Genomic DNA, 14,651 nt, shown 5'->3' on the forward strand with positions numbered 1-14,651 from the left:
AACAATAATAAATACAAAACCTACGTAGACTGTCAAACATTAAATTTTGTGACATCTTCTGAGGACAGTCCTCATATTTTAAAGATGTAGAAAACTGTCTTTTACAGATTAAATGACATGTTGACGTCACAGCTGGAACCTAAGCTGGTTTTTTGACCAGCGCTCTTTAAACCACCTCCTCTCTCATTTTTGTGATATTGCCTGCCAAGATCCCGTGTTGCCATATACTTTTATATGTGGTTTGGGCTGTTAAAGACCTCTTTTCACAAGGACACACTGAACTATAGACTTTTACTATTATTGGTTTTGTTACTTGAAATTATAATTGGAACAATTAGAGATGCGTCAGTGGAAAGGCCATGAAAGAGGGCCATTAAGTGCTAATAAATGCCTCTCCTCATGGGGATGGAGATCTTTTCTTTTCTAAGTATTTGAGCTCTTTTCACTGGTGCTTTTAAGTGGCTAGAAATAACACTTGCCACACGCTTGTGGAATACTCTAGATGCCAGGGGATTCATTTCATTCTGTGTTTGAATTGAGTACACTGTGGTTGGAGAACTTTTGTTGGTTTAAGCTTTCATTCCATGTTTTTTATTAACCTTTCTCGTGGAAGCAGTAGAATAATACTGAGAATTTTAAGAGAACATAGTCTTTAGATGGCTCTTGACTTTCCAGGAAGCAGATGAGAAGGTTAAAGTTAAAGGTGTTTTGATATATTTTCCTTTTCATGTTACTCAAAACTTTAGATACAGTGTGACAAACTAAATCCAGTTTACCCTAAAGTCACATGTTTAAGGCTAGGAAAAGTTCATTAGAGATACTTGTGACTATGGAGTATGTATCCTGAAACAAATTTGGGTAATTCATTACTAAATAGATTTCAGAATAACTTAATATTTTTCTAATAATAATAATAATAATAATCATAGCAGCTAATATTTTTTGACCACTTATTCTGTTCTGTGTGTTACTATAAGTACTTCACTCTTTCTGCCTCTCATTTCAAAATGCAGAATCCAGAGCCCTAGAAAAAGCAAAAAGACAAAAAAACAAACAAACAAAAACAACAAAAAAAGCAAACCAAACAAAAAACCAAAATGCAGAATCCTCTGAAAAACAAATATTTCTGTAATTAATTTGGCAAAACTTATTTTGATCTAAGTGCATTTACTGGCACCTTTACCTGAGTGATATGAGGTTATTCACAGTTTGTCTTTATTTCTGTTAGTATGAATTTTCATTTGTTTTTTTGAAGATGTATTAGTCTATTTGATTTGGGGGTGCTGCTTCAGATTTCATTTCACAATGTAAATGTCATGCATCATTTTACTGTTCTCAAATAAGAAAAAAGTGAAAAAACTTTTTAGTTGAAGTGTGGTTATTTATAATGTGTTAGTTTCTGGTGTACAGCAAAGTGATTCAGTTTATATATATATATATATATTCATTCTTTTTATATGTATATATATTTATTCTTTTTCATATTCTTTCCCATTATAATTTATTACAGGATATTGAATTTAGTTCCCTGGGCCATACAGTAGGACTTTGTTGTTTATGTATTTTATATAGAGTAGTTTGTATCTGCTAAACTCAAACTCCTAATTTATCCCTCCCCCATCCCCGTTCCACTTTGGTAACCATAAATTTGTTATTTCTTTGTCTGAGTCTATTCCTCAAATTAGAAAAAAATTGAGTTGCATATCACATTTGGCCACCAGCATTTAAAGGATTGTATTATCTCTACCCACTCCCTCCCTGATGCCAACTTACAGTTGAGGAAACTGAGCCAGTTAGGCAGTGGATTCTGAATTCAAACCCAGGCACTTTAGAGCTAGAATCTGTGCTCTTAACCTCTGTGCTATACTTCCTTAAAAAATAAATATTTAGGGAGTTCCTGTTGTGGCACAGTGGAAATGAATCCAACTAGGAACCATGAGGTTGCGGATTCTATCCCTGGCCTCACTTAGTGAGTTAAGGCTCCAGTGTTGCTGTGAGCTGTGGTGTAGGTCGCAGATGTGTCTGGGATCCCATATTGCTTGGCTGTGATGTAGGCCAGTGGCTACAGCTCCAATTTGACCCCTAGCCTGGGAACCTCCATATGCTTCAGGTGTGGTCCTAAAATAAATGAATAAATGAATAAATAAATAAATATTTAAAAGCATTTCACAGAAATAATTATTACATTATTTACCTAATAAATCTCCATAAAGTTAAATTCAGATTTGAATAGAATCACTCCATTAGAATCTCTGTTCAGTTTCCTATCTTAAATGGCATCTTAAACGCTAATGACCATTGCTTTTTTTTTTTTTTTTAGTAGATTCTGACAGCTCTGAAAATGTTTTGTCTTCAACCTAATGATCTGTTCTTCTTTGAACTTTAAAAATTTTCAGAAGCTATGTGCTTGTTTTTTAAAGCGTGTGGGTCTTACAAGAAAGAGTAAACATTGCTGCTGAGACAAATGATATTTTGAGATATTATATACTCTAAAGAAGGAAGCTGTCAGGCAGTTCAGTACAGCAGATAATTTGGACAGTAAAAAAAAACTGTCACTTAGTCATGCACTTTCAGTTTGCTGATTACTGGTGGACATGTAGTTTACGTATCATTCATGGTATATGCAAATGGGTAACATAGTCGAATGGGTATACTCAGAGAAATGTAGATTGGGAAAGTAATTCTAAGTTTACTCATTAATATGCCTTCTTTAGTCAGCAGAATTTATTGAGAAGTAAGCAGGAATTTTTTGAACTCTGTTATGTGCTTCCACTGGCTACTTGTAGTACATTTCAGGATTTAGAGCTATGAAAATATTTTTCCTAAATGTTCATTGGGAACATGGTTTCAGAGGTAACTTTTAAGATAAGAAATAGCTAAATATTTATGATGTGTATGTGTATTTTAAATGTATATGCATATATATCATCTGTTAGATATTGAGTGCTTTTCTTTTTTCTTTGGTTTACTTAATCTTTAAAATTTTTTATAATCAATGGATATTGAATCACAGAAAAAAGTCAGTTAAATAGACAAGAAAAAACACATTTCAAGTAAGAAAATAAAACAATAAACCACAATACATGATACCTATATCTCTAATTTGGAATGTTTGTGTATCTGTTTTTTAAAAATCACCCCTTAAAACTTATCTTCCTAATACGTTGTTTTAATTCCTAGAATGCTGACTTTCTGTGCTTACCAAGTCACCAAGGAGCACCTCTTTGTGCCAGGGGCTGTGCTAAATACTAGCCTTACAGAAATGAGGTTCCTGTCCTAGGGAGCTTGTCTAGGGGAGGGGATATGACTAGGGCTCATGTTACCTTGGAATAAAGAGGAGGAGCATCTAAATATACTGTCATATCTTTAAGGGTGAATTGGGTAAGGGCTTCTGTGGTAGAAGAGTCAACACAGGGGTCTGAAATTAGGGCAAAGTTACTTGGGGACCAGGAATAAAAGGTTTGTGAGGGGGGAAAGATTGGGTGAGGATTCTGTAGTATTAGAGAAGAAGCAGATTCAAGGACCCACTTAAATCCTTTCTTGATAGTTGGAAATCTGGTTCCCACTGACAAAAATACTGTCTGGTGTGGCTGTGGCTCTCTGGTCCACTTTAGTGGAGAAACTGACGTGTACCTTTTTGTTTTCAATTAAACACCTATTTTTTTCTTCCATCATCTTAGAAAAAGTGAAAACAGGAGAGTATAGTATTGGCTAGGGAGGCTTCTATTCTTATTCATGCTTTCCTTCCACCCCCCTTCCAAGAAACTGGCAATACACATTCAGGACCAAGGACAGTAATTGGTCAGTTCTCCAAGTTACGCCTTAGCAGAGGAGGGGTTTAAGTGGGCTGCCCAGACCAGCTTTGCCCTAGTCCTTGGATAAGTGTTCTCTTGCCATTGTTTCTCACTGGGTAGGTCTTCCACATACAGGCCTTTCCTAACCACTGTGGTGTCAGGGTACAAGGGTCTGAGATAAATGTGTGGGCTTCATGGAAAAGGGGCACAGGGTGCTTTTCAGCTTTTGATAGCCAGGTATTAGGCCTGCTTGTCTTTTTTGTTTTGTTTTGTTTTGTTTGTTTGTTTGTTTTTTTGGCTCTTTAGGGGCGCACCTGCAGCATATGAAGGTTCCCAGGCAGGTGTCGAATTGGAGCTGTAGCTGCTAGCCTACATCACAGCCATACCAATGCAGGATCCTAGCCAAGTCTATGTGACCTATACCACAGCTTATGGCAATGCTGGATTGAACCTGCATCCTCATGGACGCTCATCAGATTTGTTAACCGTAGAGCCACGATGGAAACTCCTTTTTTTTTTTTTTTTAAATGGCTACACCCATGGCACTTGAAAGTTCCTGGGCTAGGGATTGAATCTGAGCTGCAGCTGCAACCCAGACCACAGTTGTGGCAACAGCAGATCCTTTAACCCACTGCGCCAGGCTAGGGATCTAACCCACACCCTTCGCAGTGAGCGGAGCTTCTGAAGTTGGATTTTTAACCCACTGCGCCACAGTGGGAACTCCAGGCCTGCCTCTTAACTAGGCCATGTGAAGGTTACATATGGCCCAGCCTGTCTTTTCATGGTTATGAAGGGAATGTATTGGGGTTTGAGGCAGAGGCCCTCTGACCTTGCCCTTTCCACATGCCTCTCTTCTAGAAACTCTGTGGGGAGGAGTAACTGACAGAACTGAATGTTTAACATCCTGGGTTCTTGTATTCTTTGATCTGTAGCACATGTTCTTAATGGGGGTGAGATTGCCCCTAAGGAGGCAAAAATTGATTCTTGGGAGGCAAAAATCTTCTTTATGTATAAAGCATAGATGTACAAACAGCACACATACTGATGTACAGGATATCTGGTATCAATTTAATGGGCGGAATTAATGGGGAACATATCTAATAAGGTTTCTTAGGCACACAATAATAAAAAAGAACAAAGATGAGAAACTTTATAAAGCATAGTGTCTCTCTTTTTCTTTCTCATGCTCTTTGTCAGGCAGTGCAAAGCTGGTTCAGTGGCTATATTGCCATCACTGCCCTGGACTCTTGTCTTTTTTGCTTTGCCATTATTCACCCACAGCTTTTATCTTCAAGGTTGCCTTGTGGTTTAAGACGATTGCTGCAGCCTTGCTCTCACGTATAACTGACAGGGAGAAGAAAGAGAATGGAGGGGCAAAAGGTACACATCAGCTAAGTCAGACACATTTAAAGGAACTGTGCTGTCACTCAACAGCCTCTAATTATATCTTACTAAAATTTAATTATGTGGACACTCCATTTATGAGGGAGGCTGAGAAGTATAGGTTAGTTTGTTTATTTACCCATTTAAGTTGGGCACATTGCCATTCTCAACAAAACTGGGATTCTCTTAATAAGGAATAACAGGCAAATGAATATTGGGCAGGCAACTAACAGTCTCTTTAGCTGTCTCCTTGTCATCCATTTGCATGGCAGTTACCCAGGGTAAGGTATAATCTGTGATTTGAGATAGAATGACAGCTAAGTGCCTCTACTTGATGCTAGGGCTCATTAATCTGGTGCTTTAAATTCGTAGCAAACTGACTTGGTGAATAAGCAAACAGAATGGATTAAATACGAAAGCATTAAGTTTTTGAGAGTTTCCTAGTGGAGAGAACACGTGGTATTTGTAAACTGAGAACTGGCTTCTTCATTCAGTTTACAGATCTCTGACACAGAAACTTTTGCAGTTTGAATGTTGCAATAGGAACCATTAATTATTGGTTAATTATACTTAATGAAAACATATTGCCTAGGAATTTTGAGTTTTGTGAATGAAAGGTAAATATTGAAATTTCTTAGATGTTAGTAAAAAATCATCGTGTTTCTTGTATTTGGATTTACAACTGTATTTTTCAAACAAAATCATGGTGGTATTTATCGAATACCTCAAATTATAGAGTAACTGATAGAAACAAAATGTGATCTTTTACAAAATCTGTAAGTGCCAATATTCTTACTGTGTGCCAAGAATTTAGGGAAAAAAAGGAAACTGCAGTGGAAAATTTCCAATTAAATGTGTGGATTTTGGCATAATTACTTCCTTCAGCAATTAAAGTGGCATTGTAGTGGCTGGCAAAGCTCCAAGATTAGGGCACGCAAACACAAAGCCATTTTAACAGTGCCATTGTGTTCAGTGTGTGGAATACATGACCTCAGTGTTTCTTCAGGCAGAGGTACGCAGTATTTGGCAGTGATCTGCCTATCTCTGTTTTTCTCTATCCTTCTTTTTCCTCTTTTCTTTTCTCTCTTTCTATTTATTTTTATTTATTTTTTATTTTTTAGTGTCAGTATTATATAGGCTATATTTTATGGCTTTTTCATTTTTTAAAGTTTTATTGAAGTATGGTTGATTTACATGTTTGTGATAATTTCTGCTGTGCGACAAAGTGATTCAGAAATGTATATACACACATCCATTCTCTTTCAGATTCTTTCCCCACATAGATTATCACAGAATATTGGGTAGAGTTCTCTGTGCTATATGGCAGGTGCCTATCTTTCTCTCTTTTTAAAATTAGGTTGTCATTTTTTTTTTATTTTTTTAAATTTTTTTTTAAATTTTTTTGGTCTTTTTTGTCTTTTTGTTGTTGTTTTTGTTGTTTTTGTTGTTGTTTTTTTGTCTTTTTGTTTTGTTGTTGTTGTTGTTGCTATTTCTTGGGCCGCTCCCGTGGCATATGGAGGTTCCCAGGCTAGGGGTCGAATCGGAGCTGTAGCCACCGGCCTACGCCAGAGCCACAGCAACGCGGGATCCGAGCCGCGTCTGCAACCTACACCACAGCTCACGGCAACGCTGGATCGTTAACCCACTGAGCAAGGGGCAGGGACCGAACCCGCAACCTCATGGTTTCTAGTCGGATTCGTTAACCACTGCGCCACGACGGGAACTCCAGGTTGTCATTTTTAAGAATTGTGAAATAATAATCCTACAGGAGTTATTTTGGAGGCACATAAAATTATATTTTAAGGATATTTTTTTTAGAAGAGATGCCTCTGTTTTTAAGGAATGATTTTAAAAAGTATATTGGCTCTTGGATTTTTAAATATATTGTTTCCTTCAAATTCTATTATGTGTCTTCAGATGTTCTGTACTATTGGCCTACCTGATGTTCTGTATTTTGTTCTTTGATGAATACTGTTATTTCTTAAGCATTCATAATAAAAATGTTATTAATTTAAATCACCTTGGCAAATGACTGGTAGATTGAAAGTTATTTTTAACTGTTCTTGCTGTCATGTAAGATACCACTTCAGTTGCCTGTCTGTTGGGGAATCAGATATGTGAATGTTTTCCTTCCATGTTTTGAACATATAGGGAAATGGGAAAACATCCTGAAAGAGTAGGTGGAAAATGTTAAAAATATTTAATACTTGGGCACTGAAGGAGGCCCAGGGGGGTGGGGAACTGGGGTGAGGGAGTAGACATGTTAAGTAGACTACTATGACAAGTGTTTGCTGAGAGCTTAGGTGGAAGAATGGATGGGGGGACTTCAAAAAAGGCTTCTCAGAAAAGGAGATGTGAGGATTGAAGACTAAGTAGGCGGGAGACCATCCTGAGCGGGGAGCATTCGGTGTGCCAAGGAACGTGCGTCAGAGTGCAGGTGCACAGCAAAACTTCCACCAGGCGGGCTGGACCTTTTTCTGCTTTGTTTACAGTTTGGATTTCATGCTAAAGACAATGGAGAGTCATGCAATAATTTAGAGTCTAGAAATGATGTGATGGGACTTATGTTACTATTGAGGTTAGATTGGAGGGTGCTCAAATTGGATGTAGGGAAATTAATTGGGAGATTATTGTGGTAGTCTATATGAGAGTTAGTGGCACCTGGAGAGGCTGTGGAAATAGAGAAGATGCATTTAAGGGATATTAAGGAAGAATCTGCTGGAATTGGTGACCAATTTGGAGCATGAAGATGAGGAAGATGGTGGATGAATGATTTCCAGGTATTTGGCTTGGCTGACATGTATGGATGCTGATGCTGTGGACTGTGATTGAGAATAAAGGAGGAGAAACATGTCAGATAGATGATAATGAGTTGAATTGTAGAGATTAGGTTTGAGACATCTAAGTGGAGGGTATCTAAGAGGCTAGTGTGACTTTGAGGATACCTCTGACTTCCATTATTTGACTTATTACTCTGGGGACACCTTCTAGTCTTCTAGTTAGTTCTACTTCTCTCGGGTGCTCAAGAAGTGATGTTATTTTCCAGAGTCCACATTCATCACTCTTCTCCACTCTGTTCCGACTCATCTATTCTCTTGACTTCAACAGCCTGCTCCATTGACGACTCACAAGTTATCTCTAGACAGGACTTTTATTCTGAGTTCCAGTTGCTCAGTCTAACCATGTACTTGTTGTCTTGATCTGGACAGTCTTCAGCTATCTAAAGATCAATATATCCTTACCTTCTCCCGTTTCTTTTATGGTATTGTATAGTCTGATGCTCAAGAACACAGATACTAAAATTAGACTTTCTAGGTTTTAGTCCTGGACCTGTCACTTAGTAGCTTTGTGACCCAGAGAAAATTACATAGCCTTTTTGTGTCTCAGTGTCCTCATCTGTGATCTGAGAGTAACAATAATATCTACCTCATGTGGTTGTTAAGAAGATCAAATAAAAATGATGCCTGAGGAGTTCTCATTGTGATTCAGTGGGTTAGGAGCCTGACTAGTATCCATGAGGATGCGGGCAGGTTCAATCCCTGGACTCCATCAGTGGGTTAAGGATCTGGTGTTGCCACAATTTGCAGCATAGGTCACAGGGGAGGCTCGGATCTGGCATTGCTGTGGTGCAGCCCTTAAAAGAGGAAAGAAAAAAAAAAAAAAGAATGATGTCTTGCATATGGTAGACACTATATAAACATCAGCTGTAACCAGATCTTTCTGTTACAGAAAGATCTCTTCTGTTAACCTCTTCTGGTTAATGGCACTGATATTCAAATAGTTCCCCAAACCAGAAATCTGAGATTTATCTTAGATTCTCCATATCATTTAATTGCACATCAAATCGATCATTAAATCCTGTCACCTGTCCATTCTCTCTGTTGTCTTCTCTCCATCTCCACCATCTCGCTGCCTTGGACCTAACCTTTATCATCTCCTTCTTCAATGGCCTATACTGGTTGGTGACTAGTCTCCTTGTCTTTTGTCTTTCTCCTTTTCAGCATTCTCTGTGGAGTATCCCATGAACTGTCAATCTGATCACTTGAAACTCTTCAATATCTTCCTGTTTTCATAGGAAGAAAAAAAATACGGAGTTCCTGTTGTATTGTAGTAGACATGAATCCGGCTAATATCCATGAGGACACAGGCTTCAATCCCTGGCCTTGCTCAGTGGGTTAAGCATCTGGCATTGCATGAGCTGTGGTATAGGTCACAGACATGGCTCAGATCTTTCCTTGCTGTGGCGGTAGTATAGGCTGGCAGCTGTAGCTCTGATTTGGCACCTGGGAACTTCCATATTCCATGGGTTCAGCCCTAAAAAGAAAAAAAAAAGAGGGGAGATACAAGTGAGGGCCTCTAAGGTCTCTTCCTGCTTCCTTCTTCAGACACTCCACCTCATCCTTTTATTTAATATTTAAAGTTCTTTAATGTTCTGTGTTATATAGATCTTACATGTCTCTGCACAACCTAATGCCCTGTGGAATGCCTCCTACCTTATATCTCTCTGAAATAGTTTCTGGCTGGCTCCCTAAGCAGAATAGATTTTTCCCTGCTCTGTGTTGATACTTCATTTTATGTGGAGCTTAACATTGTACCTATGGTTACTGTAATCATTTACACATCATTCCCCTCTAAGACTAATATCATTTGGCTTTGAATGAATTAGCTACATGAATTAACTTATAGGAGAGTATGAGTTATACCTCTTGGCTTCAATCAAGGGCAGATGTTAAACATTTATTTACTAAACAGATCACCTGGTTAGTCATTGTTTACATCTATTTTGAAAAAAAGCATCTCTGTAGTTACTTTATTTGCTGCTAAGGGAAAAAATTCCTTTTAGCTTTGTTAGCACAACAAGTGTGCTCTCCTTTTAGACTTCCAAAGATCAATCATTTCCCGATGGAGAATAATAGTATTTCTTGGTAACTAAGTTACCAGAAGTGCCAATGAGAAATATTATCAAGGTGATTCTTAGACCGTAGCATGGGAACTGTTCTCTAGTTTTTGTGTGGGGATCAGGAAACCATAAAAGAACATTGACTTATTGTCTGAAAACCAGCTGTTAAGACTGCATAACTTAATGCTTTATTGCAGTGTGTTGAGAGAAAAGAAAGGCATTTGAATTATAGCTGCTGTGTGGCATAGAGAGGGAAGCACACTCTTCCTGACTAAAATCTGAACAGTCCAATCGTAAATGAGGTATTCATGCTAAAGAAGGGAGTCAGTTTAATACTGCTTACTTCCCAGATTGCTCTTCTCACTGTACCTTGAAGCCCATTTTGGAGGAAAATAGCACACAAATTTAAAATCACAGTAATGCTAAAAGTGCAGTCATTTTTCTGCATTAATTTAGCAAAGTAGTTTTTCCATAAGATGTACTTACAGGAAAACCAACCACTTATTACACAGAAAATAATAAAATTCAAATGGATGATTGTACTCAGTGGCTAATGAATTATTCATAATTGTTTGTATCAGTGCCTTGCCTCCCTGTTGATGGAGGCAGGAAGGTGGATCTGAGCTTTGCAAACCAGTGCAGCTAGTCACCAAGGGGATAGTTCAGGTGGGGTTTGAGGTGCCTCCCCTCCAAACAGTATTCATGAAATGTTAAAAATTGTCTATAGGGGCTTTTTTTTAAAAGATGGAAGAATGCTTAAATATCAGGGAAAACACTCTTTGGCTGTATTGTAGCAATGATAACAGTATTGCATTTTTCTGTGCTGCTTAATTTTCTTAAAAGTTGCCATATGTTGCATTTCATTTGATTCATAGGATTATCTCAATTTAATAGTAAACTGAGATTTAGAGAATTTTGCCCACTCAGGGGCAGAACTGGGGCTCAAAGTGAGGTTACCTTATTTCATTTGAGGGCTCACTCCCTTAGGTTTTTACAGCAGGAGTGTGCTGGGCATATGGTTTTTATTGCTGCTGGATCACCAGAATGACATGAATCTTCAGGAGGCTAGATTAGTCACTCACGAAGAGAGGAGTTTCTCTGTTATGCTTTGTTGCACTCAGATACTCCTGTAAAGTCAGAAGAGACTTCCAAATAGCAGAATTTGGTTACCAAATCTTTTGACTTTTGGTGAGAATGTATGTGTTGGAGGTGGATTGGTGAGAGCCATGAAGGGGGCCAGTAAGTGTAAGAAGGAGACTGGATACCTGAAACCATTTATCACTCTCAAAGTTCTTGTTGCTTAATAAAAAAAAGTAGGGAAAAGTATTCGCTATACCTGTAGGCTTACTTTCTTTTTCTTCTTACTGCCACATTTGTGGCATATGGAAGTTCCCTGGCTAGGGGTCGAATCGGAGCTGCATCTGCCAGCCTATGCCACAGCCGAAGAAACTTGGGATCCAAGCTGCGTCTGCTACCTATGCTGTAGCTTGCGGCAATGTCAGATTTTTAACCCACTGAGTGAGGCCAGGCATTGAACCCGCATCCTTACAGACACTATGTTAATCCCCCAAGCCAAACGGGAACTCCTGTAAGCTTATAAGTTTATGTTTTAGGCAAATGCATGATAATTACTTGTTATTTAAAATGTTTGATACGTTCTGTTTTACTTTAATAATGTGAAAACGGATTGTTACTAAATCTGCATTATAAATATATAGTCACAGGATGAGCTGAAACAGATGCAGCACAAAAGCATTAGTCAGCTAAATTCCTTCTTCCTTCCCTCCTTTCCTTCTTTCTTTTCTACATTTTTTTAAAAGAAAATATTCTATTGATTTGTTAATGGCATTATTCAGACATTTAAGAACTTATATTTTTCTTTGGCATCCATACATCCTAAAACCTCATTCATGAACCTAATAACACAAACAGATGGCCTCCAGCTCTTTGCCCTGGGGTTTTGCTTTTTCTTTTTATACATTTTGATTCTCGAATTAACGTCTTTTTAGTTCTGCACACAGAATAGACTTTCTCCTTGTTTTGATTAAATTTTAAGAAATTAATAAAACCATCCAAACTAGGAAATATTCTAAGATAGTTCCTGGAGAATATTAAAAGAGTATTTAATTATTTGTATTTAGATACTTTGAGAAGAAGAGAGTCGGTATCTCTCTTTTCTGTACTCCAGGATAGTTTATGTGCTCCCATCCTAATGGTTTTCTGTGTGAATGTGTATCTTTATCTTCCCATTAGATTTCATACTCGTGCTGTCTAATTAGTACAGGCCCATGGCCACATCATCTCTAGCACTTTCTAATTATTTGTTGAATAAATATTATTTCAGTCGGCATTTTTTTTTAGAGCAAAAACAAGTCTGTAATTTTACTATTCTCTATTTTATTCACATACTGTGACATTCCAAATGAAACTGACCCCTGGGAGTCAAGGAATAAGGTCATAACTTAGCCAAGAGGCCATAGAATTTATACTAGCATTTGCAAAATATGTAAGTTGTAAGTAAGGGAAATTTTATTAATTTTATTTCTGTAACTCTCTATTCTGAAGTATCAGTGGAGCTAAAGGCTTGGCTTTTGCAGCCTTCTCACTGGCCTTTACCAGGTGTATAAGTTGCTGTTCACTGAAATCCCATCTGTGTTGAAGCTCTGTTCTGCCACTTTTCCTACAAAACTCATAGTATGCCCCATGCCATTCATTACCCACTAAATTGTTGAGTAACATATCCCAGTTTAAGGCCAGTGATTCTCAAACCGCGGTGAGCATCAGAATCCCCTGGAGCTTGTTAAGACTGTAGATGCCACATCTCCCTAGAAAAATTCTGAAATCTGTAGGGTCAGTATGGATCCTAGGCATCTGTGGTTATAACACTTACTGGTGTTTCTGGAACCACTTTTCAGGAAAAATGCCGTTGAGTCAGACATTTATTTTGAGTGGAATGCTGTGGTTTTTTTTAAAAAACGATTCCTCTAGAAGTTGTGAGGCATTCTAAATGTTTAAAAACCATTACGGGTATGCTTATGAATTCTCTTTGACATTGCAGAATCAAAACCGATTTATGTGGAATTGCAGATGTAATTATAAAATACTTTCTTTGCTCCAGTTTTATTGGTTTAGTGTATATTCATATGCCACTTTAAATACAATCTTTATTAAAAGTCTCTTTTTAATAAACTCTCATCTGTCAGGAATGAGAACAAAAAAATCAAATTGCGGTATTTTTGTGCTATTAATTTCTGCATACACAGTATTTATCTACACTTTTCTGTATGACCTTTTATTGGAGAAAAATGTTAGGTATTTAGAAGATACAATGTAATGTGCCTTTATTTCCTCTTATAATGGTCACTATTTAATATTACTAATATTGAAGCTGGATGGAGTGCTGAATTTTTTAATTACCAAAGTGTTTAGGATTAATTTCTACATTAAATTTTTTGTACATGTTGGTTATCTGAAAAAAAAAATGAATTGACAATACACAGTAATTTAATGCAAACCTTTATTAATTTCAGATAAATGAATGAGTTACATATTCCAGTGAGGTCATTATGACAATGAAAGTGGATTAATATTCAATATAAGGACCCTTCCCCATCCCCATTTTTATTTTTGCAGATGTTTCTTTTATGAGATGAATTTAGCATTCTTTAGATATGTGATGCTTCAAAAGGTTGGAAATTAGGAGACTTACTGTGGAACTTGACTTATAAACTTATAGGTGATCAGAATTCCTTAAAATGCCTTAATTTATCCTTTTTTTTTCTTTTCTTTTTTAGGGACTTTCTCCCTCGAGGGTCAGGCATTGTAACAAGACGCCCTCTGGTGCTGCAGCTTGTTACTTCGAAAGCAGGTAATGAATGTGGATGTTGCCACATGGATGAACATAGCCCATGGTACCTGTTGTTTGCATTCTTGAGTGTTTTTGTGCTGACTCTGCCATGGGTAGCTGTTTGTATTTCTGTCCAGAATGCTCCCTTCTTCATTGTTTTTTAGATTCCTTTTATTACATTAAAGGGAGAGTCTCACTTATTTTAATATATTTATATAATTTTATAGTATGGTATAACCACTAATATCCCTTTTGTATACTTCCTTCCTGTAGGTGTGTGAGTGTGTGTGTGTGTGTGTGTGTGTGTGTGTTTGGGAATTTTTTAAAAGTAATTTATTATTGGAGTTCCTGTCATGGCCCAGTGGTTAACGAATCCGACTAGGAACCATGAGGTTGCGGGTTGGATCCCTGGCCTTGCTCAGTGGGTTAAGGATCCAACGTTGCCTGAGCTGTGGTGTAGGTTGCAGATGCGGCTCAGATCCCGCGTTGCTGTGGCTCTGGCATAGGCCGTAGGCCGGTGGCTGTGGCTCCAATTGGACTCCTGGCCTGGGACTCTCCATATGCCGTGAGAGTGGCCCTAGAAAACGCAAAAAGATAAATAAAATAAAAGGTAATTTATTATCTATCTAATATCTGTATGCATATCTATAGTGTATCTGTGTTTATATCCATTTCTGTAATTAATGTGTTATTTTTGCCCCTTCTTTAACACCGTGATAATTTGATA

General features: G+C 37.6%; 1 protein-coding gene across 29 annotated transcripts in view; it reads left to right on the forward strand.

Annotated features, from left to right (window-relative positions):
• Positions 1-14,651, forward strand: part of DNM3 (dynamin 3) — a 542,852-nt gene that overhangs the window by 56,037 nt on the left and 472,164 nt on the right. For all 29 annotated transcript variants that reach the window (XR_014816234.1, XR_014816231.1, XR_014816226.1 and 26 more), the window contains exon 2: positions 13,872-13,945. Coding sequence is in view for 18 of the 29 variants with exons in the window: in XM_021063644.2 (XP_020919303.1) it covers positions 13,872-13,945 (74 nt within the window). In the remaining 11 variants the exon portion in view is untranslated. The remainder of the gene's footprint in view (positions 1-13,871; positions 13,946-14,651) is intronic.

Source organism: Sus scrofa, chromosome 9 (assembly GCF_054392235.1).
Source record: "Sus scrofa isolate SSC_HxYL_T2T_F1_AM1 chromosome 9, Sscrofa_HxYL_maternal_Yorkshire_Landrace_v2.0, whole genome shotgun sequence".
Lineage (NCBI taxonomy): Eukaryota > Metazoa > Chordata > Mammalia > Artiodactyla > Suidae > Sus > Sus scrofa.